Raw genomic sequence first — 25,801 nt, 5'->3', positions numbered from 1 at the left:
TGTCTGAAGTGACTATAGTGGTAAATGAGACGCATGATAGGGCTTCTTGGTGTGATGAACTGTTCACATCCCAAGAACTCTACTCACTTGGCTGACAGATGCTGAATGTGGTTTCAAAATTAGCGCATAGAAAGAATTTTCCCAGGCATTCATGCAATACTGCAAATGCTAAGGGGCATCGATCAAGCATCTTGCCACTGCAACCCGATACGGGCACGACATTAAGTATCTTGCTTTCATGCTTACACTAAAAGGTATATCCTGGTTGAAGCATATCAATTTCATTACCTAAAGGAGTAAAAACTACGGTTACTTGAGGCATACATTAATGGTCAAAAAGGAACAGGACTGTGAATGAACAAAACCTTAAGACACCCAGTACATGATTAACTTGAACCTGAATACTCACAAACATAGTGACATTAGTGCAATAAAGAGCTCCCACTCCCCCCCTTCGGGGAGATGCAGTTCATACCATCGATACAATTTGCAACTTTCGTCTTCCTGTGTCCGGTCTTTGCTAAAGTTGACCTCTCTGAATAATCAGTACATCACATTATGGTTTCATATTGTTGCCTAACTACCCGATTTTCACCGATCCGCACTCATCGAGAAGTCACATGACACTGAACTACCCATGGCAGTTTCAATGATTACAAGTTCCAACAAGTTTACCAGAGTAAATGCCAAACAGAAAACCCACCCGAAACAGCTTGCTGTACTGGCCAGCCACCTCGAGCTCCACACTGACAGGGCTTGAATTCGGGTTCCTTATTGTCAGGCACTTTGACCTGCAAAAAGTAGTAACAAAAAATACAGGTTCCTTGCTGTACACTTAAAACTACAGCAGACTATACTACATGCAATCACATTTCTCGAGCACATCCACAAGCATCTCTCAAAGATTGTCGCCCACAACACAAATAATAGATTACCCCCATACAAAAGTTCTTGGTCACAAGACATGGATTTCCAGGTAAGCTCCAGAAATCTAAGATGGCTGGCCCTCCTACAATGTGTGCATGCATGCATGCATGCAAGTACATAGCAATGTGCACGTGTAGTAGCCTCATTCCCATCATCATCATCATCAGCCTGACTAAGCCCATTGAAGGGCAAAGGCCTCTCCTATGTCTCTCCAATTAACCCTGTTCTTTGCCAACTGCAGCCATCGTATCCTCGCAAGCTTCTTAATCTCACCCGTCCACCTAACTTTCTGTCACCCCTTGCTACGCTTGCCTTCTCTTGGAATCCACTCCATTAACCTTAAGGACCAGCTCCAAAATAGCAGTATGCTAATGAAAGCCTTCTCACATTCTTTGTCGTTTCTCTCAGTCCTTATGAGGTGTGTTGGATGTCTAAAGGTTCCTCTGAACATCGTTACACTCGCATATTGTCATGTGGTGGAAACCAGGTCTGTGAAAATTCAAGCGATTTGTGGGGTGAACTTGTTGAAATGGTTTTCTGAGTATTCATCAAGACTGAAGGATTCCACTGTATGAAGCTTCTAGGTAACGCATGCCAAGTATTTTTGCACTAGCTTTTAAAATGATGACATAATCGTCGATTAAAACCGTGACAATCTTTAGGCTTCCAAGAGTCAAAAATATTGGATTGGTTTTGAATATGTACAAGTTCCTACGAAGTGCACAACAGTTGCTCAACAAAGTCTCAAAATATTGTGCAAGTCCGAGTTATTGGAGTCCCAAAAATCGGTCGGCTACATATGACAAAATGGCATACTTTGAACATACATAGAATCTCAATGATACAATTACAGTCTGTTTCCGCGAGTAACAAGGGTTGCGAAGACCGTGACTCTCGTCACGTCATCCCAGGACTGGAATGATCTACCACAGGACGCTGTACAGCATATCAATGCCATCCTTTTTAAGAACGCTATAAAGAGCATTGTTGTTTAACTGCCGCGCCCATCCCTCATGTAATGCCCCATACCAGAGGCTTTTGACATACCAAAAAAAAAAAAAAGAGAGAACCTGCAGGAAAAAGCGAGTGCCTTCAACTGCAACACTGTTGCCATGTCCCCCCAACTGTCTGTATCACAGGTGGCGTCTAAGCTGTGGTGGCCACTGCATCTGGCTGATTTCCAATGCGACTGATTGCACCCTGGCTCATGTGCTCTTCCTTGTAGGCAACCTCTCTGTGACAACGAAGACCATGCTATTAACTTAAGTGGCAACAATGAGGAATTATATCCCAGCCTATCAAAACCAGTTCCTCCAATTGACTCCATTTAAATCCAAAATGGCACCTTTCAAAGCGGTGGAGAATGAGTTCATAGTGAAAGTGACGCCCACTCAAGTCCACGGTCAACAAAACAAAGTTTTGGCTGAAGATACAATCTCCCCAGTATTCTAAAAAATCAGATTTTGGACTCCACACGAGTCCAAAATATTGGTTTTGAATTTGTACAAGTTCTTAATTATTGGAGTCCCAAAAATCGGTCAGCTACATATGACAAAATGGCATACTTTGAACATACATAGAATCTCAATGAAACAATCACAGTTCGCAGAAATTTAGGAATAAATACGAATTAGTACAATTCCTTGGTCAAAGTACATTGCGTACAATGTGCAGAATTTGAGGTGTTACTAGCATTCCCCATGCAACTACAAAATATACGAATGTGGGAGCTGAGATCACACCCACGAGCCCTAAGCACGGTCCACAAATCACCACCGAAGACGCAATCTTCAGTTGCACAGTAAACACCGTAAGCAGCGAGCAATATTGTGCAGGCATCAATAGATCGAGTGAGCTTTTTTTATTACACGAATTCTGGGTGATTCTAATACTTTTCCTGACCTTGCCACATTTGTATCATTGAGATTCCACTTCCTAGTCAGCAAAGAAACAGAGAAAAAAAGAGCAGGGTGCACTGCTTACTCAGATGACGAGGCGTGCATTTTTGTCCACAGAAGAACTCGGCGATTGCTTTCAAGAGTGCGAACAGAACGATCGCTGCTGCCACCACCCCTCTGCGAAGAGGCCACACTTGACCCCGTTGTGTCCCGGTCCATGTGTCGCTGGGAAGAGCCCACCAGTCTAGCAAGGGCCACCTTGAAACCCTGGGGCACAAGGACAGCCTCAAGGGCGCTGTGTACAAGAAATAAAAAACAAGAATGATTGCAATTTTTCTTAATTAGGCCAAGTGTGCTAGCACTGTGTGGCCATTGTTTTACATTGTTTATCTTAGTTTACAATCGTTCATTCTGGTTATGCTTTTTTATTCATGATTATGAATAAATTCATGGCTATGTGATTGAAGCCGTATATCAAGCGCATTCTGTGTGTTTGCGGCATGGATAAAGCACAACAGATGTACATGCCACCATGTTCATTCTTTAACGTTCCTTAACGTGCACTGACATTGCACAGTAAACGGGCCTCTAGAATTTCTCCTCCAAAGAAATTCGACTGCCGCAGCCGGGATCGAACCCGCGTCTTTCGGGTCAGCAGCCGAGCACCATAACCACTGAGCCACCGCGGCAGCTCAAGCAGGCTTCAACCAGATAAACATCACCGAAATCAGTAATTGGTGTCTTAGTGCGACAGATTTAGACTAACTTGCAGACCCTTGCATGCTTTACAGCTAGCTGCAAAAATTTCCAAAATAAGCATGTTGTGGACAAAAGATCTTCTCACGGCCTGGTCATGTGGGCAAAACACAGAGGCAGACCACTAATGTGTAGGAACCACAGAACCACATCGGTGTTTTTGTCTGCATCTACCGTTATCGAGTATGGCATGAAACTTACTGGCACGACTGGAATTGGAATTAGCCCCTGGTTGGCTCTCACATCACTGCCTCATTCAGCCATAACACAACTTGCCACTGCACTGCATACATCACCGACTGCAAATCTTTGGGACTGCCTCATGAGTTCTCAAAAGTACAAACTCATGCAGTTTCTACTTCACTCAAAAGAATGTTTTTGAGATTTTTGAGGCAATTAAACGAACGGGTGACGACCCTCTTACAAACTGCATAAAAAAATGTGATCTGGATACCACGAATGATTACTGTTCAGAAGCATGAAATGCACAATCCAGCAGGACATCCAAGCACATAACTGTTGTTATTAATTACCGTATTTTCCGGTGTACAAGACGCACCCTTGTATATAAGACGCAGCCGCCATATATGCAGGCTGTCATTGAAAAAATTGATACCATATTTACTCGCATAATAGGCGCACTTTTTTTCCAGAAAATCCGACTCAAAGTTCGGGGTGCGCCTATTACGCGGGGTAAAATTTCCGAAAATTGTTCGACTCTCAAAATTGAACACACCGCGTAAACGCACTCGTGTAAGGGCCGCACCCCGTTTTCCCGAAGAAAATATTTTTTAAAAAAAAGATCCGTGTAAAAGCCGCACCGAAACTTTCCACGACCCACGCGGGAATAGCCTTCGGAATGCACGCGCCGAGGCCTCTGCGATCGGCTCCGGCTGCGCGCAACGGGCGCTTGATCGTAGAGATCGTAGAGGCTACACACGCGCACAGGAGCTTCCAGACGCCACCCACGGAGGGCGCCCGAGGTAGAGCTTATCATCATCATCGTTTTCCTCCGCCGCGAGCTCTCGCTATCCATATCGCCATCAGCATCTCCAGCTCGGTTTTTTGTTTGTTTTTTTTGTTGCTGTCAAGTGCCGGGATCTGCGGTAGCGCGATAGTTCATCGTGGTTTATGGCTTTGCCGCGGAGCGCTGCTGTTTTAGCTCGACGGCCAAGCACCTTAACAGCTACACGGCTGGGAGTTTGCTCTCGAACACGGCTAGCGTGCGGCAGGTCGGAAAATGGAAAATACGACGTGGCCGAGAAGTGCGGCAGTTGCGACTGCGGCGTCCCTAAATTTTCATACGCGACTCTAAGCGCCGAGGTTTTCGCGGGCCTAAGTCGGGAACGTTTCCAGCTGGAGATGAAGCTTTCCAAACAGACGTTTAAAGTGAGCATCCCTGAAAACTGTGTGCGGCTGTTCTACGCGATGTCGTTGTACGTGCTGTGGGTCCGCAGCAGCACTAGTGAGGACTAGTAGTCAGTTCAGCAAAAACTTTGTTAAAATAAAAATTGGGGAGCGGGGGGTGGCGAGGTGTCGGCTTGCAATCGTGTAAATACAGTATTGATCACAGTTCCAAGTTCGGGGTGCGCCTTTTATGCGCGGAAATAAAAAAAAATCATTTTTCGCGCCCAAACTAGGGGTGCGCCTATTATGCGAGTGCACCTATTATGCGAGTAAATACGGTATATAAGACGCACCCGTGTATAAGACGCACCCCAATTTACCCAGTTAGGCTAGTGAGGCTTAATTAAACATACTTATGCGACCATCGCAAAAAGGCAACACTCACGCCTTACCCGCCCACGTTTTAGCACAAAAGAAAAAAAAGCGAAAGAACTCTCTTTATGTCCATAGCAATTTATTTTTACATAAAACCTTCAAAGTCTTCATCTTCGGATGCGCTATCGAAAAGGCAACGTGGCTGAAGCATTCTCTTCGACGGTTTCTCTTGGCTTGTCTTGACAATGGCGAGAAGCGCGACTGTCGCCATCTTTTGGCATTTCACATTACCTTTGCTTGGGGCCTCCGAAACGGCCGCGTGTTTAAGATCCCGGAAGTGGTCAACCCCGCCGTGTCATGATAAAGTTCACCTAAAAAAGTTGCACACGGTGGTCCCCGTATTGAAGTATTAACCATATTACAACCGTGTTATTGGTAGTAATATTTTTTCGGTGAAAAAAGCTTGAACATGAACCTGACTAATTTCTGAACTCGCAAAAAAAAACGGAAAATTCGCATATAAGACGCACCCTTGTATAGGACGCACCAGCAAGATTTTTGAAAAAAACCCGCGTCTTATACACCGGAAAATACGGTATATAAGGTTTCAAAGCAAAGCTCAACAGTTTAAAAACAGATTTCCAAAGCACAAAAATAAATTTTGTGGCATAGTAATACCAATGGAGGCAGGCGTAAAAAAAAACAGGTGAACCATGCTGACTAGTAAGCTGGTCAACCAACTTTTTAACTATTACAGCTAGGCATATGGTTGTCATTACAGATTTGTAGCAGGGTGTTGGTAAAGTAGCAGCATCAGTTTTTAGAACTTTGAAGATACATTACACTCGGTGCTATGGCACAACAAACTTTTGCCATCCTACACGTCACTCAAAAATCCCCAGCCCGAATTTTACGGCAGACTGTTATAGATTTCAACTTATAACGCAGCTTTGAAGTCCCCCCCCACAGAAAAATGGTGAAAAAAAAACTGATTTTTTTTAAATTGTTGTATTCGCTTGCATGCCTCGTATTTTATGCTGTCCCAAAGTTTTACTGCTGAAATCAAAAGGGAAGTACTATAACAACTGTTTTGTGAACCGCGGTGGCTGTGCACTGCGGGGAAGCGCTTGAACAATGGTCTTTTCTCTCTGTTAAGGTTTTCTGACCAGACACTCACCTTGCAGAGCAAAATTCCTCACAACCGTTTTTTTTATTTTGTCCCAGTTTGTTCTGTAGCATGCCTAGGACCATAGTGCAGACCAAGATTTTTTTTTTTTTTTTTTCGAATTTGGAAAGTTTGGATTTCTTGCATGAAATTTTTTTTCTCATTCTAGAAATGCAATGGACACTGCACTGTGAAAAATGCAAAACCAAAATCTGTGCTCTGCAAAAAAAAAATCTAGCACTGTCTTGACCTATAACGCGCCCATAGGAACACAGTGAATGTTAAACCAGCCTTCTGCCACACTTTCTTAACTGTTCAGCTTTTTCAATATATAGTAGAAAACAACTTTCCAGAGATATAAGTGAAATTTTGTTAGAGTAGTCATAAAATTGTACCTAATGCGCTCAAAAAATTTCATCAAGAAATAAAAATTTTTGTCGAAGCCACATCCCCTTCACAACATTAACCATAAAGAAGTTCCACGGTGATTGCTTGCACCCAACAACTATTTCTTTTAGTAGTGCACACTGCATTGCTTTAGGCTTTGCACTAACAACCAGGGTTAGTTAAATACTCCAGAGAAAGCAGCTAGCTTAGGTCTGTTAATTTTTTTCCGTTTACCTAATATACTGTAGCACACATGTGGTCCAACAATGAAGGGCAAAGAAAAACATTTTTTTATTCAACGTTGCAGCGTTAGCACAATAACATAAATGTGGCCAGTTCTTTTTGGTACTGTACTCCTTGAAATATAAGGTACCACTATAGTACAATACAAAACAGGAAATATTAGGACAAGGTCACTAGAAAAGATGTATTATTGAGACCACGACGAATCACCCCCAAATCATTATTCAGAATTTCGCATCAACATATCAACTAAGGTGTAGGAAGCAAAACCCATCCGCAGGAAGCACTTTTCCCGACAGTTGAAGTCCGCACCTTGTACTGGTCGTAGCCTTTGGTACCGCAGGACTGCCGGCCGACTGTGCGGCACGTATGAACAGCTCGACGGAGTCTTTGGCAGGGATCCTGGCCTTCCGGGGGCTCACACGGAAGAGTGGTCCAGCGGACAGCTCCAGCTCAAGAGAACAGGGTCCGTCATTTCGCAGCAACAGAACGGTAGCCTGACCTTTCCCGCCGCCCACCTCTATGGGCTGCATTGAACAGAGACTGCCATGAACACAACACTCGAGCAAGTGGAAATAATACACTCTGCACTTCGGATGGATTAAAGCACACTGCGGGATGAAATGAACAGTGCCGACAGGCGGAGAAACACAAACTGCTTTTCTTAAGGCGAGCTCTTGTTTCAATGCTAGTTGATATCGTCCAATGAAAATGACCTAAACATGCAGTGTAATGTCGATAATTTGAACTCACTTAATTAGAATTTCTAGTTTATGCAAACATGCACTATGTTCTTGTCAGCATAGAACGTATCTGCAAGGCTCCTCTCAGTACATAATTCAATAGTTGCATAATATGAAGAAATTTTTGGTTCCCTTAATGTCCGAATTATCAGGAGTCAACTGCACCAATTGGCAGCATCTGGCATCAGTAGGCCAGATTAGTTTTCCAGTAAATGAATTTGAACACACATAGTCACTATTTCAGTTATTTAAAAGCATTCCGTTTCTTTTTGAAACTGCAACGTCCAAAAATCATAAGCATGCATCGGATACCTATAATGATTTAGCAGGTACTGAGCATCACAGTCTGCACACAGAAACACTTTGCACAAACCAGAGGAGATGTCGTCAAACATTACATATCAGCATGCCCATTTATTATGGCCACTTTCTCTCACTACAGCGGGAATTGAGGTGATCAATGCATATTAAGAGGATGCATGTCAGCAATTACCTCATCACTGCTGATGCCTTCCAGGCTGAGTGATGGTGCCACAATCGATGCAGAGAGGCCCACTGTCGCCAGAATTTTGCGGAAGAGCAGACAACCGTTCACCTCGATTTCTATCTCTGCATTGATGGCGAGGCCTGAAAACACAAGAATTGAAGGTGCTTTTACTATCCGCATAAATGCCAGTGAAAAATGACAAACCACAATTCTTTTTCCCTGTCACACCCATGAAGCCCGTTGTGTCGTATGACGGTGCGGGCAGGGCAATTTTTTCTTATTTCTTTTTCAAGACCAAACTAATATCTGTCACACCCATGAGCAGGGGCTTATTATTTTTATTTCCTTTTGGTTGCCCCAACCTATCGAATGTCACACCCATGAAAGCCCGTTATACTACTTAGTGGTGCAGGCTGGGACACATTTTTCTTGCTTCTTTTTTTTGGTGCCAATATAATTCATGTCACACCCATGAATCCAAAAACACAGAACATGTTTATGCTTGTGAAAAGCTTTGATAGTGCAAACCTACTCCAAGTGTTGGGGTTCACATAAGTAAAACAGAGGCCTTATGAAGTTTTGGCAGGTTCTCTAGTTGGTTTGGAAGCATCATGAAGTGTGCAGCATGAGACACACAGCGAAGAATGAAGTGAATTCAACGACAATGTATAGGTACTGTCTCCTGTTCTTTGTTCTTCATTGCAAGTCTCATGTTGTGCAGTACGCTTTAAGAGACCCTATGCTTACTACAACCAAATGAGAAGAAACATGGAGTGAACAAAAAAAGGTGGCCCCCAATTTACCTGGGTAACCTAAATGCGACTTGGGTGTGCTAGCACGTTCGCCCTTGTTTAGTGGCGATCAGCTGGACTGATGCAGAAGAAATACGAAAGCATTTGCTTCAGCATCTACTGCTGCACGTCATTGCTTCCCTTCAGCAATTTCAGCCACCCGTTTCAGAAGCATTTAATTCTGCTGAGTCATTCTTAGTATGACTTCTCCCTCTTTTTCTCTACAAGTGGAGATGGGGATTTCCCTCTCTCTACCTTGGCAAGTGGGGCTTCACCAGGACACAATGGCTTTCTAGCTAGTGACCCATCCAGTGCCAGTGCACTAAAAACGGGCGCCTAGCGCTACACATTCATAAATTATGCACACGAGATAACTAAAGGGGTTAAGTCAGATGGCAGGCATGGCTACTAAAGCTAGTGACAGCCAAAAGATATGCCACACTCCATGTGCCACTTGCAGTACAAGTGGACGTAAGACGCCCACTTCTAAGGTTTGGTGTGGCACTAGTGAGCACTCTCAATGCTAGGTCACCATGTCATCCTCAGAACTAGAAGTGGAGAGATGCAGCCACTGCCAGAGCCCAGATAATACAGCACTGCATGCGACAAGTAGAGGTCATGGGTGTGGCTCCCAGCATCAGCTGTTGTCTTTTCTTTCTTTAAGAAAGAAAAGAGAACAGAGAATACAGCACTGCATGCAACAAGCAGAGGTCACGGGTGTGGCTCCCACCATCAGCCGTTCTCTTTTCTTTCTTATCTAAAACAATTATCCTGCTACATTCCCTCTCTAAGCCCTTTAAGCTGAGAAAATCTAAAAACAAATGCTTCCCAAGGCTTCAAGGACTGTTAGCATCATTTGTACACACTAATGATGACTCCTCTATGCTAGTCTTGTCTGGTCATACTTTCAACAGAATTAGAGACAGCGATAAGCTTCAACAAATTTTGTAGACACACACAAAAAAAGAAATCAAATGCTTAGCAACAACATTCTTCAGCTGTATTCTGCAGCTAGGCAGTTTACGGGAATTACAAGCTCACACTGGGCGTCCTTTGTAGAGCACTCAACAAGGAGGCGGGTAGCAGCCTGCTCCCCTTTGCTTGGCAGTACAGCATGCAGCATGGCGGCAGCTTGTCCCAGCTTGTGAGTGGTGGCGTCCTTGAGCCTCAAAGAAAACACTCCGTTGCCCTGTACACCGCACCAGAAAGAACAAAGGAGGAAACTGTAAAAGCATGACAAAACAAAGCAAGTGGCCCAGAACTGGGAACTGTTTCAGAATGGCTGGAAGGTGAGGCAGTGGACCTGGGCAGCCATGAAAAAATTATGCCCTGTACTGTAGATGGAAGCCTAGCCCAGCTGAATTGGCTAGAAATATATACATATTCCATTTATTTCCATCAAAGATGGGGGAGGCGACGCAAAAAGCTGCGATAGCAGCTTGACAAGTCCCTCGTCCCCTACAAAGCAGCAGCAGTACACGCCGACAACCCGACACATCTTACACCGAAGAATCAAAACAGAAAAAAAATCAGAGAAACAAAAACAGATATATATGCAATATATATATATATATATATATATATATACCGCTATATATACCGCTCATACAATAAAAAAAAAGAAGAAAAAAAAACGGTAAAAAAAAATGTACGATACACTTGTTAACAAATTGATAAAAAGGTATGTACACTGAACGCAGTTCTTTTATGCGAAAGAAAAAAAAAAGTGAATACAAGTTTCTAAGTCGGAGGAAGATTAGATACTAAGTCGGAGGAAGATTAGATACTAAGTCGGAGGAAGATTAGATACTAAGTCGGAGGAAGGTTAGATACTAAGTCGGAGGAAGGTTAGATACTAAGTCGGAGGAAGGTTAGATACTAAGTCGGAGGAAGGTTAGATACTAAGTCGGAGGAAGGTTAGATACTAAGTCGGAGGAAGGTTAGATACTAAGTCGGAGGAAGGTTAGATACTAAGTCGGAGGAAGGTTAGATACTAAGTCGGAGGAAGGTTAGATACTAAGTCGGAGGAAGGTTAGATACTAAGTCGGAGGAAGGTTAGATACTAAGTCGGAGGAAGGTTAGATACTAAGTCGGAGGAAGGTTAGATACTAAGTCGGAGGAAGGTTAGATACTAAGTCGGAGGAAGATTAGATACTAAGTCGGAGGAAGATTAGATACTAAGTCGGAGGAAGATTAGATACTAAGTGGGAGGAAGATTAGATACTAAGTGGGAGGAAGATTAGATACTAAGTGGGAGGAAGATTAGATACTAAGTTGGAGGAAGATTAGATACTAAGTCGGAGGAAGATTAGATACTAAGTCGGAGGAAGATTAGATACTAAGTCGGAGGAAGATTAGATACTAAGTCGGAGGAAGATTAGATACTAAGTCGGAGGAAGATTAGATACTAAGTCGGAGGAAGATTAGATACTAAGTCGGAGGAAGATTAGATACTAAGTCGGAGGAAGATTAGATACTAAGTCGGAGGAAGATTAGATACTAAGTCGGAGGAAGATTAGATACTAAGTCGGAGGAAGATTAGATACTAAGTCGGAGGAAGATTAGATACTAAGTCGGAGGAAGATTAGATACTAAGTCGGAGGAAGATTAGATACTAAGTCGGAGGAAGATTAGATACTAATATCAAACAAGGAAGCATTGAACACTATAAGTACACTGTAAAGAAAAATGTAATGGTAAAAAGGAGCGCACAAATGTAATACAGCAACATAAAGGCGACATTGGTTGTTAGTTCATTACAAAGAAAGCATTCACAAATGTATGCATTCATGACAACTGAATTAGGCAAAGCTTAAGTATGAGTAAAAAATATTCAGAACACACAAAGGTAGCAAAAAAGAGAAAAAAAAAATGGTGCATTACAAGAATACAGATTTCAGTTCATGTGGCTTAGGATCAAGAATATCAATGTTATCCTTTAGGTATGTGTTTAGTATATTAGGAATTCGATACTTTAGTGTCTGAAATCCATAATTAGTCCGGAAGGAAGGCAATTTCCAAAACTCGAGATTGCGTGTGGGGTAGCATGATGCACTGCACTTCTTTCCTATGCTCTTATAACCACTGCTAACATGAATCTCAAAGAAGAGAGCATGCATTTTCTTTACCCCATGATAATACACAGCATGCCATGTCAACCTTTCATGCTCCTTAGGAATGTTGGCCCAAGCTTCTGAGATCCAAATACACCGCATGGCTGAAGAAGCCTGTTTCAGCCATCTGCTGCAATAACTGCAGGCTCTCCGCACCTCATCGTCCATGTAGCAGAGCTTGATGCAGTGCTGATGCATTTGGCAGCCATGATAACATTCCCTTTAAAAGCAGCTGAGTATTGTGTTAGCAATCCTGACATCGTGAGAGGTACAGTCGCCCTGCTTCAGACCGCATGAGCATTGTGAGGTCAGCATGGTGAAATGGCATCGAAATCGAAGCCATCAAAACAGTAAAGTGACGCCATCGCTAGATTGTGCCTCCTCTCAGATAGCGACAGCGTTAAATAACAATAAGACCGTAACTATGAATTCGGACTGAAAATTCTTTTGCTTCGCACATAATACGAGGTTTTCTTTTCCAGATTTTAGCATGTCAAATTTCCGTCTCTTATTATGGGTGGGTTTTTTTTAATACTTTTCTTTAATACCAGACTGTTGGACTATACAGCCAGTCCTTATTGGTCAAATTTGGGCCCCAGCTACCCGGTTGTGAATCTGCATGCTCTCTTCTGTACATCAAGCAGGAAGGGCAGAAAGCCAAGACATTCAGAGTCTCTCGGTGCCTTTTAATACCATCAGGGTTCTTATGAAGCTAAAAAGTATGAGAACCCTGGCACAGACCATGCTGCTATCTCTGTGAAACTGCTGCAAAGAAGCTTAGCCACAGTGGAGCTGCGATAATCAAAGGGGACACACGTGCATAAACACACTCCACACTTACCCCACGCACAGAAACAGAGACAGGCACAGGGCACGAGCTTTCGTTGACCACAGTCAGCTCCCGTCTGCACCTGCTGCCATCACCCTGTTCCGCATCGAAGTGGAGCCCTTCAAAGTTGAGGCCCTGGCTTGGCTCTAGGCGGAGATGCGGGTGTTCAACCTGTGCGCTAAGTGACAGCTTGTGCACGTTCTTCGTGCGGTTGCCCGTTTTGTCCTCAACCGCAATGCTGATGTCTATCTCCACTGCACCAGGACATGTGGACACGAAGAAGCCCTAGGAAAAGAGACACACCAAGCATTTATGCCATTTTTTTGGGGAGGCAAGGCTTTGACGTGTACCTTTTAAAGACTTAAACAACGCTCTGAGGGAAAGAAAAACAATTCAACAGATGCCCACACTGCGTGAAGGCTTTGGGATCCCTGCATGTACCTTAGAGAATGCCGCTTTAATATGCTGGGAAAGTTGGAGCAAACATGGGATTACTATTCCGGGCCTCCTTCAGTCACCTGCTGTAATCACGCTGGCAGTGTCATTCACTCCCAGGCCCAGCACATGAGCAGGCCAGTACCAACCAGTGTCCTATTCTCAGTCTTTTAATAAAGAAAGGAATATATTATTTAGGCTTGTTACTCTTGCTTTATTCTTCAGTATTTCAGAGGTTAAAAAGTGCTTCGTTTCAAATTTTGTCGTGTGTTGAGTACATATCAGGTTTGGCTGTAAGTCATTCCGTAATCATGTTTTCCACAGGTTCTTTTCACCAATAAAAACAGTTGCGCATGACCACTTGTTTTGTTGTTGGATTTAGAATGGAACTATTATTTATCACCTTCAAAAACAAATAAAATATGGCCGAATGCACCAAGAAAATGTTTGCGGAAATGCATTCATATTTTTCTCTAAGAAATATTCAAATGCAAAAATTACCATCTCATTATATCAGTGTCAGTGCCTGTGTTAGCATGCAAGCTGCGAAAACATTCTTGCAGCATTGTGACAGTCATTGGAAAGCATAAGTGTTGAGCAGGATGCTAGTAGCATTAGGCAGCATTTATTACAAAGGTGTTCACAAACCAAATGAACTTGACTTTAACAGCTAGGGTTTAAACTAACTCCAATGAAAACAGGCTAAGGAAGCAAAATTTTGAAGAAAAAGGTTTTACCCAAAAGCTGTAATCAAAATATAGCATGATCTGCACTTGTGCATTATGCATAAGCGCGGACTGCAAAAATAATGTTACTTCTACAAGAATTAGTATGGTAAAGAAGCAACACAATATAAAACACATACGTACATAACTGCACGAAGTTTCAAAGAAGTCGTTGTTATTCATGACAAACTCAATGTTCAAGCTACATCACTTATGCTTCTAATTTATTCCAGAATGTTTCATTATGAAAAGTAAACTGAAGTGACCAATGTGGAAAAAGAAAGCTGATGAGGTTCAGGCTACAAGCAACAAATGTTGTGTTTGAGAAGGAACAAAATAAAAAGCCCAAAGTGCCTGTGATTGTTCCTACCCTCCAGAATGCTGGATCAAGACCAACACTCTGAACCTCCCTCCTCCAGCACAACTTCTTGCACAAACTGACAACCTTTAAACCAGGCTGATTTTGGCCTTAAAGGTGCACTGAAGAGGATGCTGAACTTGTCTTTTTGCCGCGGGAACTCGATCTACACGTTCTTAGCAATCTTAGAAACAGTGACTTATTGCCCTGTGTGGCCGATTTCCCCAATTAAATCAAATTAACGTCCGGCTCCCGCCTTTTTTTTTTATTCTCCCTCGTACGGTGGGCAGAGTCGACCAACGCGTGGAGCGCCTTTCATCCAGTCCCGTGGAGGCTTTGCTTTCGCTTTATTTTGTTTTTTAGGTTTCCATGAATAAATAGTTTTATTCGCAGATAATATAGCCACAAAATAAGCCCGAAGAAATAAAAATACGCACGGACTATTTGCTACTACGGACTACTACGTATTACTCCGCCGATGGCAGAGCGGCAAGCCGCCACGGGACTGGGTGAAAGGCACTCCACGCGTTGGTCGACTCCGCCCACCGTACGAGGGAGAATTAAAAAAAAAAGGCGGGAGCCGGACGTTAATTCGATTTAATTAGGGAAATCGGCCACACAGGGCAATAAGTGGAAGTTTCTGAGAATGCTCGGAACGTGTAGATCGAGTTCCCGCGGCAAAAAGGCGAGTTCAGATTCCTCTTCAGTGCACCTTTAACTCGAAAGTTTGCAATGGGTTCATCAAACTCACTCCCTGAAGCCAGGAGACGGCCTTTTTTATGTTTGAAAAAATCGTACATGCAAGAGGTGTTTGCTATAAATTATGGCAATAGTCTTAGCTAAACCATTTTCTTTTTACGGATGGAACTGAATGATGCTGCATTCAAACATAAGTTTGGAATGTCTTCTTTCCCAGGTGTGCATCAGTTCACTACATGAACACTGTAAATGTGCATAATTGTAAATTTTTATATCTATAACTGGTTTGCACATGGAAAAGAAGAGACATGTAGTTACCACCGACAAGAATACACTTCTGCTGGGTGAGGTTGTTTTATCTCACCCACCTCGCAGACAGGGCCCTGTGCCATCAGACTGTTTGCAGAGATGAAACCACATCTGAAGGGCATCCACTCAACATTGGTCAAATTGGATGTCAACAATAAGTGTTGTTTTTGTCAGCTCCTGACTCATTATTTTAAGAGGGCATGCAGAGACTACTGCATCTGTGGTGGAACTGCATTGCTGCTCATGGAGACTGCAGTAAGCCCTTGTCAACTCTTACTTGAAAATCTCAAAAGAACGGTAAAGTTTTTTTAGAAATTTTTTTCATTTCACACAGTCATTCTCGTAGGCACTGAGTTAACAGTAAGTATCAGGTTATCATAAGGTACTTCAACAGGTATTCCTATAAAGCTCTGTTCTATTATAATTGGTTTGGTTTGGTTTATGGGGTTTAACGTCCCAAAGCGACTAAGGCTATGAGAGACACCGTAGTGGAGGGCTCCGGAAATTTCGACCACCTGGGGTTCTTTAACGTGCACTGACATCGCACAGTACACGGGCCTCTAAAATTTCTCCCCCAAAGAAATTCAGCCACCGCGGCCGGGATCGAACCCGCGTCTTTTGGGCCAGCAGCCAAGCACCATAACCACTGAGCCACCGCGCCGGCCTCTATTATAATTAAGTGCTTGGTTTGTGCATTGGATTTTCCAATAATAAATAAAAAAGCTAATATTTAGAAGCATTGTAAATGTTTACAAGTGATCAGTACAATGAAATTTTGAAACTCTGATTACATTCAAATAGTTCTCTCTAATTTCTACAATTAAACATAAAGGATTTACTCCCCTTTAGAATTCTTCATATGAATGAGAACATTCTAACCTTTCATTAGAACGTAACATCTTTCAAATCCCTTATGTAATAAAAAAAAAATTACAGCCAACTAAGCATAACCTCATCACCACTTCTCATTCATATACATGTCATAATGCATGTATCCAAAATTAATCTTGCTGAATGTCGAAAAAATAAAAATGAGCAGCACGTGAAAGCTGCTTTTCTGTGCAGGCTACGTAACCAGGAAGAGACAAAGTGAGCGGTTAATTGTCGTTGTCAACCTCCTAATTAGATAGAATCAATTAATACACGGAGAGAACCATCTTGCACAGCCCCCCCCCCCCCCCCCCCCTAATTTATAACTGAATTTCTCGTTGCTATTTCATTTTCAGTTTCATCAACTGAACGATAGTTGTGACATGTTGGGAGTGTTTAGTTCATGTGAGACATGAAAAAAAGTCCAATATAACTGCTAATATAAAGCTTTTTGTAATTTCAGCTCTTGAAATCCTGGCCTAAGTGTTGCAGTTAACTAAAACTATGCATCAGTGATTATATTTCAGTTACTTTTTTTGCGCAATACGTGACCTAACCACTCCCAACGTGTCACAGCCATCTCCTGCCTGATAAAACCATAACAAAACAGCATTCAATTACAAACAATTTGGCGCAGGCGAATACCATGCGGTGAACCATGCATAATGTCTAACGCATCATTTTAAAGGAGAAAGCATGCAACTAAATGAGTTGTCTACAGTCCTACAACATCCTGTATGCTTGGTAAAGTAAGATGTTAGTTTTCCACTTTATCATAAGCACGCTGCCATGCATACCACTGAAAGGTTTTCACCTGGACTTCGGACACACAGCCAGCGCACACAATGTGCTGATGTGGAAACTCTGCTGTAACCGTTTCATGTTGTCCGGGTGCCTCTCCGGCAACACGAACGCCGCTCTCGTGAAGTTTGTAGCACTCCGTTTTTGCTGTTGGATTGAGCAGCATAATCGTGACGGCGTGTTGTGCCCCAGCACAGACTTTGCCCAGGTTCACCACGGGACACTGAGCAAAGCCCATTGGCAAGAGCAGACCTGCGAAAAAAAAAAGAAGTAGAAAATAAAAGCTTGCACTGAAGGTAATTGTGTCACTAACACAGCTTATCTATGCACTTATACCCACCACGGTGGCTCAGTGACTTTGGCGTATGGGAGCTGATCTTAAAGTCACAAAATTGAATCCGAGCTGAGGCGGCCATATTTTGATGGAAGCGAAGTGTGAAAATGCCTGTGTGCTGTGTTATGTCAGTGCATGCCAAAGATCCCCGGTCGCCTAAATTAATCCGGAGCCCTCCACTGCAGTGTCCCTCATAATCTATGTGTCAATTCGGCACATTAAGCCTCGCTATTTACAATAATTTACAATGATATGAAATTTTGCTTTTGCACTTATAGCTCAGGTTACAAGCTGTCCCTTCTAACTTTCACCCAATGCACAATCCTGAGCACTATGCACTGTGTTGCTCATTCAAGCACTCAAACTAACTTTTATTAGTCATCGCTACAGTTATACACTATGGCAATTTAAGTAGATTTCACTTAAAGGGGTCATAGCTACTACAAGCGTACCATCTTCGTTACGTCTATTCAGTTATACTGCCGCGAACTATGCGGTATACCTTTTACCGAATCTGGCCAGCAACAGACTGTGCATTTAACTCCAGTTCGCGCGAAGACCAAGCTTTGTCAGTGCCAGTTTGCCGATGGTTCACGGAAGAGCGATAAGGCAGGCACAAAATGTGCTCGGCCTACGGCAGTACCATACTGTCCGTGGTGGTCGTCATCTTGGTCTGATCTGAGTGCTGATGCTCTTCCCTATATTCTGGCATTACTTACTGTTGTGAAATCCTCTTGGAATGTCTGCATTCCGCCACCTTCTGAGGCCTCTACAACAGCCTTTGAATAGCTGGCAAGCGGACTTCAAATGCGATTTTCTCAACTTCGTGTTTTTATGCCAGCATGACTACCTCCCGGAACTTGCCAATATGTTTTTATGGTGCAATTTCAACCAATCTTATACCGCTGATTTCAGAAAGAACAGAAAGAACTAAACTATACAGCTACGCTACTTTTTTATGCCTGACACAAACATATCAAATTTGGTGAACAATAGTGTCACCTAATTACATTTCATAATTATCGTGCTTCAACATAATTTAATGTTTTTATATGATGATCTGCTACCTCAATAACAATATAAATAGCATAGCTCTAGATGGCAGGTCTTTTGTTATTTAGCTCTATTTCAATCGGACCTAAAAAATGTTGAGGAAAAGTGTTTTAATGACCCGTCAGAAATTACTCAATTAGGCTTGTCATTTTTCTATATTATGAGAACTCATGAAGATATATTAAAATTAGATATTTGAAAACAGGCAGAAAAAATATATATATACGTACCTAATTTCATTGCGATATCACTATTAATAAAAATTTGTGTTAAGACCCACATCTCCCCTTCAATTAGGATAGCTGGCCAATAAAATGCTGAGCGCTAAACACATCACGTATATTCACCTTTGCAGCCACATGCATCGCCCATTTTAAGGGTGAGTGGGAATGGGCTTTAGTTAACTGTATTTCTTTTAGTGCTTTTTACTTTTACTGCCTTTTGTGATGCACTCCTCTAATATTTTGGAAAGATGGTTGTAACTACCTAACCTATGCATCCCTCGTTTACTAAAAATGACCAAGCCTGGTCAGGCGCCCTTCTTTAAAAATGCGTACACAGTACTCCACCACGTGGGCCACTGATATTATCAACACTAAACTACAGTTCTGTCAAAGCAAACTATGTGCACAAAACACAATGTCCCATAAACACAGCAAAAATTTTGCCGAAACTAGTGCATTCACTGAATACTCTGTCACCATCTCTCATCACACAGCCTACAGGATGGTCCTGGGCCCAATTTCATTCGTTTTAGCATACAATATTTTGGTAGTCCAAAGATGATACACGTAGTTCATATGAACAGCGTTCACTCTGATGTTAAAGGGACAGTGAGGAGAGCTCTATTAATATTTTTTTTCAAGCAAAATCCGATAGTTCGGCATTTCATGGCTTTGTTGCCACTTGGCCGGCAGCGAAAGATGCATTTATTTCTAAGAAATTCGGATTCGAAGTTGAAAAAGTTTTTCCCACCGCTCTGATTCAAACCTGGGATTCTCCTATGACGACACAGGACTAAGTGACGTGAAATATGACGTAACGCAGACTCCGTGATTTCTGGCGGCCAGCAGAGCGGCCTAGCAGCCATGCTAGCAGCAGCCGGAAAGAAGGCTACTGCGGCCGCATGTTGAAGGCATCTATCGGCTATTGCGGCCGTCGCTACAGTCGCTTCGCTTACGTTTGCACTGGCGTTTTGCCAGCGTTACGATGGATCTCATTCTCGAAGTTGTCAACGAAGTTCTCATAAATACTAGACACCTTTAGCATACCGTGTACCTTGTTACCGCTAGCGGAATACCGGGAGCCCCCTTAACGCCGGTGAGCAGGCGCTGATTGGTCCCGATGCTTCAGGCGCGCGTGTAGCTGCCGGGAACGTGGCGCCATCTGGCGACGTCAAGGAGATTTGCGCATGCATTGGCTGCGCCTCAGTGATTTGTGGCTTCTAGGGTCCTAGTCGCTAGAACCATTGGTTCTAGCAACACTGTTTTGTCCTATGACGTCATCACGCTTGTACTTGTGAGTTTGGCCTGTGGCGGCGATACCTGTATTTTGGTTCTTGCTCTTTTCTACGTTACAACAGCTTTGTTGTCAGCATGAGTGGCGTTTTTGTAATCAGGAGCTGATATTCTGCCGATACAAGCCAACTTCAATTTCTCCTCAGCGTCCCTTTAAGTCTTCCATTCATCAACAATCGGAGGATGTTTGGCAAGGTGGCTTGAGGCTGATATATTGTGTCCTATTATCAAATCAAAATATGAATGTACTGAATGCAAACACACTAAACGTATATAGCAGCATCTAAGTACAGCATTCAGAGCTAAAATTAAACACACTCCGCGTGGTTACTGTGGTAGCCACCTTCCGGTTACTAATACAGTAAAAGCTCGTTAATTCGAACTTCACGGGACCGGGAAAAACGTTCGAATTATCCGATGTTCGAATTATCGAATGGCCGCGAAAAAACTGACAAGAACCATTTGCATTACGGTGTATGTAGGGTATTTACTCGCCTAACCAACCCACTCACATAATGAACCCACCCACCCCCGATTTTTGCCTAAGAATCTGAAAAAAAAAAAAAAGCGTCAGTCGTTAAAGGGCAACTCCGGCGATTTTTCGATGTGTATCGATTGAAATGAAATTTTAATTCTGTATTCTTTATGATAGTATGATGCCTCATGTAAAATTTCGCACCTGAAACCGGCGTAGTTTTTCCGCAAGCGAATTTTGAAGACAAGCGCTCCTCGACGCGAGCGGCACCCACTGATCGAGCAACTTCTACAGGCCACCCTGCTCTGTGACGTCACTGGCGGGGCGGCGTGTCAAGCTGGTTGGACGCGCGCTGGCGCTGGCAGTGCAGGGGAAAACTGAGAATTGGTTTTGAAGAAAGTAAATGACGCAGTAATGGACACCCGAACCGCGACGTAAAGGAGGAGTGAAAGAAGAAACAGGTCCGTAGTGGAGCTCTCTGGAATTATTTCGACCACCTGTGCAATTTCGCGTCATCTCAACGTGCCTGATGTGTGTACGCCAGAGTGATGGGTCAAGGCAACTTCTGTTGTGCTGTGGGGTGCACAAATTCTTGATCTGTGACAACGGGCGTGATCTAGCGTAGGTTTCCTAGCGATAAGAACCTTCGCGACAAGTTGGTGAGAGCTGTCCGCCGTGTAAACTGGTCTCCGAGGAAGCATTCCTGCTTGTGCTCGGAACATTTTGCGCCAGATTGCTATGAAGACAGCGTGTACTTCAAAGAGAGCTTTGGACTCGCTAAGGCTTCGTTCAACTGGCGCTTGAAGGCTTATTCTGTGCCAACGTTATTCTAGTACAACCGTCTATCGCAGCGGCCAGCTGAACGAAGCGCGGCCGTCAAGAAGAAGCGGTATGTTGGATTGTAGAACTGTAGCTGGTGTGAACTCACTTCCAAAAGCTCGCCGTCAAGATAAAGCTTCGCAGAGAGGACTGTTGGCGATGTATGCCCTTGTAAGGACGTTGTGCACCGCGGCAACGTTCCGGCAGCAGATTATTTCATAAGGCTTGGTCGGCCGGCACTGGCCACACGAACAGCTGTCGGCGGGAGCATCTCATTCACTTTTGTTCTGACGACTCTGTCAAAAATGCATGCACGAGAAATGACTCAAGTAGTCACTTCTCCGAGTTCAGACCGTCTCCGTGCTGCAGGTGACGCGGCCTGTGGTGTGACTCGGCTGGCTCTCGCGGCGGTGCATCATACCTGAAAGGCGACTCGTCCAGTCCAAAATCGTCGAATGAGTCGTCTTCTAAAGACTCGCTGGTCTCGGAAAAGCTGTCCTCCGCGCTTTCAGTCATGTCGAAGGCGCGGCTCAGGGTAGTTGCGGTATCTTCGGGGACTTCACAGCGCGGCGAACCCGCTCGTGACGTCACAGTCAATACCGCACGCAGGCACCTCCCCGGTTTCGGTTTTGCGGTTTCGGTTTCGAGTTTTGCGTTTTTTGCTGCTTAAAAATTATTTTACGGTTGCTCTTGAAAATCTTGTATCGTACACATTACAGGAGGTTCTTAGGAACACAAAACAGCCATTAACTTAAAATGGCTGAAAAATCGCCGGAGTTGCCCTTTAACGCTTCCCTCCGTTTGGCACCGTCACGGCCCACAACGCATTTCTTGGGGGCGCGCCAAGATGCTGCGCAGCGATAACATCACTTTTGACGTTAGCTCCAGCAAGGGGGAAGCGAACTTTGGCAGAGTGCCAGCGCTTGTTCGGTTGTGCAAGCCTCGTTTTCAGCACCGTCACGGCCCCCAACGCATTTCTTGGCGGCGCGCCAAGATGCTATGCAGCGATAACATCACTTTTGACATTAGCTCCAGCAAGGGGGAAGCGAACTTTGGCAGAGTGCCAGCGCTTGTGCCGGCGTCTTGTTCGCGGCTGAGCGCGTGCTTCCGTCGGCGACCGACCGATGGGTGGAAGCATGGACGACACTCGCAAAGAAAAAAAAGTTTTTCGCTCGTAATTTGTAGCGCCCGCCCGTCCGAAGTCATAGCATTCATGGGCGTTGGCTGGGACCGCGCTGACAGTGCTTATCTATCCGTATTTTCGAATTAACGAGCATTTAGTTGCGAGTTCCGGAGGTTGCGCGGAAAAGAGGGTAGGCAGCCGCCAGCGCGGTCGCCAACCCCTTCCCTCCGGTGCCGCCGGCCACCGCGCCAGTGATGGCGCCATTTAAGCTTTACCTACTCTTCCAAGGTTTTATCTAGTTTCATCTTCTGTCCCCGTTTAGGACCTACGCAGCCTCTAACTATGCGGAGGAGGTGTTTTTTTTTTTTTGGCCACATGCTGTGTGTCAAGCCGCCCAGACGCGGTGGCACGCGCGTAGTTCGAATTATCCGTAACGGAACCGACTCGCTTTCGAATTAACGGGCTTTTTTATACACAGATCTCTATGGAGCTTGGCCGGACCAAGTAGTGTAGTTCGAATTATCCAAAAATTCGAATTATCGAGTTTTGAATTAACGAGCTTTCACTGTACGACAACACCTACACTCAACCCAAGGCATGGGCCTTTAAAAGCTGCACTGTAAAAATGCTGCAACAGTTTGCATACCAAACTCAAAACATGCACTCTCTAGTCTGTAATAAGCACACTCATTACGCTGACATTGCCGATCATTTCATTTTTGCAGCAATAAATATATAACAGACTAGCACTGCCAATGGGTAAAAAATTCTTTTTTAAACATCCATCTCCTATAAATATGGAGTAACTCAACTCAGCATTGTTAGTATGAAACTGACTATGACTGTGCTTTTGGCAGTCGCTTTTCCAAAGTTCACAGCAGCAGCAGTCATTGCAGTCACAGCAGAACATCACAGAAAACATTCCAAACCAACATGTGTGGGCCACACCTGGTACATACCTATTGATGTTCCTGTTCTATGAATGCGAAAATTAAAGGAAAGTTCCAAAATAAGCACTTAGCAGGCAACCAAACTCAAGCACTGACCTAAGCAACAAATCCTTAACAGCTTTGTCACAAACGAATTCTCCAACAAGGCCAAACTTAAAGTAACCAATACACCAAAATGTGAGGCACGCACCTAATGGAGCAGGCCCCGAGCGATCTTCCGCCCTTGTCAAGAGGTGCGTAGGTGACTGCCCAAGGCTGGACGCAGTCAGGAACTTGCTAACTGACATCCCGGAGCTGTCACTGGAAGCACCGCGTGATGTTCCACTTGAGCCCGTGTTCCTGCTTCCCGCACCCTTTTCCCTCTCAGCAATGGTGTCCTTCTCAAAAACAATGAGATTCTCGTCGCTCTTGCTCGAATTAAGCTGTGCCACAGAGTGCCGGTCACTGGCTTGACTCTTGGAGGACCTCAGGTCTGGGCTGCTCAGCGATGACAGCCTCGAAATCTGGCGGGGCATCTCTATACTGTCCACATGTCGGTGCGCAGTGCGGTGGCTGTGGCGTGGTGAGGCCGGTGCTCTTTGAATGCGCTTCGTCACAGACTTCACCGAGGTGCTGTGGTCTGATGAGTCAGTCGACGGCACCCCCTTGTGTTTACTGGGAAGGTGCGACTTGCACTTCCTCGGAGACTGCGCAGTGCGCGAGGAAGCAATGCGCGAGCTTGAGGAGGATGGCAACAGGCTTGTAGCAGAACTTTTGCGAGAAAGAGGGGCACGCACAGCAGAACTGGTTGGCGTGAGCGGCTGCGACGGCCTCGTGCGTGGAGCTGTGGCTAGCGGGCGCTTAAAACAACTGTCTTCCTGCTCCCTGGCTTTGCTGCTGCTGCTAGAAGCTTCCTGCTGTCTGGCTTTGCTGTTGTTGCTGGAAGGCTGTTGCTGTGCAGGCTCTGCACAACAGAAACAAAATGAGATTTTTACACAGCTTTAGGATGAATCTTAGTTACCTAACTTCTGCATGAATGCAAGGTAGATGCAAAGAATAGCTTTTTTCTTTCCTTTCGAAAGTTTGCCCCTTTTTGCCACAGGCAGGTTCTGCAGACCATATATTACATAGCCATCATGGTCATATATCACTTTCAACATTCTTGCAGTTTAGATGTTCCGATGTTATGAAGGAGAATGGGTGGATGAATTAGCAATGGCTCAGAGAACGTACAGAACGAACCAAGGCAAACAGCACAACCTAAACACGACACTCAAACAAGGAACAAGACATCACAGATGCCAACCTGCAAATGAATTTTTGTAACGCATGTTGAAAATTATCTGAGGCTGAGCATGAAGCAAGAGAAAGACAAACAGAAAACAAAAATTCTTCTAGCTGGCACAAGTGCCAATTCAAGGAGAAAGCCCATGCCTACTAGTGTCCAATTAAAGGAGAATTTCTGAACCAGTCAAATGTGTGGATGGACTACTAATGCATGTGCCATCTTTGCACTGGTTAGCATGCGCTTAATAATATAGCTCACAGGTGCACTTCTCATGATAACATTTAGGTATCAGCATGTGCCAAGAACCACGTGACGTATCAGTAACCGGGCCAACCTGGCAAATCGTCTATCAAGCCTGAATACATCGCCGGCATTACTTGTTCACAAGCAAAAAGATCTCCAAAGGTTACCAGGTGAGTAGTATACATGAACACCAGCGACCTGAACATCAGATGCCACGAATTTAACACTGGCGTACAGATGATTAAAGCACTCAAGTAATCTGGTATATGTCAATAAGGGCTGTGGGGACGCCTTCGTCCCCTGCGTTCACTTTCCCGCACTGCACCCCACTGTTGTTAGCTGCCCCCGAAAAGCACTCCCTTTAGTTTGGTTACTCTAGCTAACAGGGGAGGGCGCTCGCGTCGCAGCGACAGCAGCGCCACGGATGGCGTGTTTGGTCGCTCGCGCGCAGGGGAAGGCTAGCTCTTCTGCTCCGCATCGGGAAGCGTGTTGGACGTTCACGCGCAAAGCTCCGCTCTTGGCCGCGGGCGTCCTCGTGTGGAAACTTCTTCCCCTCAGCTCGTTCCGTCGGGCCTCGGAGTTTATCCCTTTGCCCTACCGTGGGCGGACGTTCGCTCGTAGCCGTGCTGGTGAGTCGGACATCCTAGATTCCTCAGTGTATTTTGTTGCTAGCTGGCGTTATTGTTGCTATAGCAATAAATGCCTTGTTTGTGTCAGCCAGTGTGTCGTTCCTTTGTTCCCGCAGAGCAAGGCCCGCCGTGG

The 25,801-nt window shown here is 44.4% G+C and overlaps 1 protein-coding gene across 2 annotated transcripts in view; it reads right to left on the bottom strand.

Annotated features, from left to right (window-relative positions):
• Nucleotides 1–25,801, bottom strand: part of LOC149339254 (uncharacterized) — an 87,329-nt gene that overhangs the window by 38,685 nt on the left and 22,843 nt on the right. For both annotated transcript variants that reach the window (XM_089548001.1, XM_089548002.1), the window contains 8 exons: nt 23,720–24,472; nt 17,272–17,510; nt 13,074–13,346; nt 10,161–10,308; nt 8,335–8,468; nt 7,411–7,625; nt 2,911–3,120; nt 704–791 (listed from right to left, as the gene is read on the bottom strand). In XM_089548001.1, coding sequence (XP_089404127.1) covers nt 704–791; nt 2,911–3,120; nt 7,411–7,625; nt 8,335–8,468; nt 10,161–10,308; nt 13,074–13,346; nt 17,272–17,510; nt 23,720–24,472 — 2,060 coding nt within the window. The remainder of the gene's footprint in view (nt 1–703; nt 792–2,910; nt 3,121–7,410; nt 7,626–8,334; nt 8,469–10,160; nt 10,309–13,073; nt 13,347–17,271; nt 17,511–23,719; nt 24,473–25,801) is intronic.

This window comes from Amblyomma mixtum, chromosome 6 (genome assembly GCF_055824585.1).
Source record: "Amblyomma mixtum isolate Tamu chromosome 6, ASM5582458v1, whole genome shotgun sequence".
NCBI lineage: Eukaryota > Metazoa > Arthropoda > Arachnida > Ixodida > Ixodidae > Amblyomma > Amblyomma mixtum.
The sequence above is the reverse complement of the archived record's forward strand: the minus strand, read 5'-3'. Positions and strand labels throughout refer to the sequence as shown.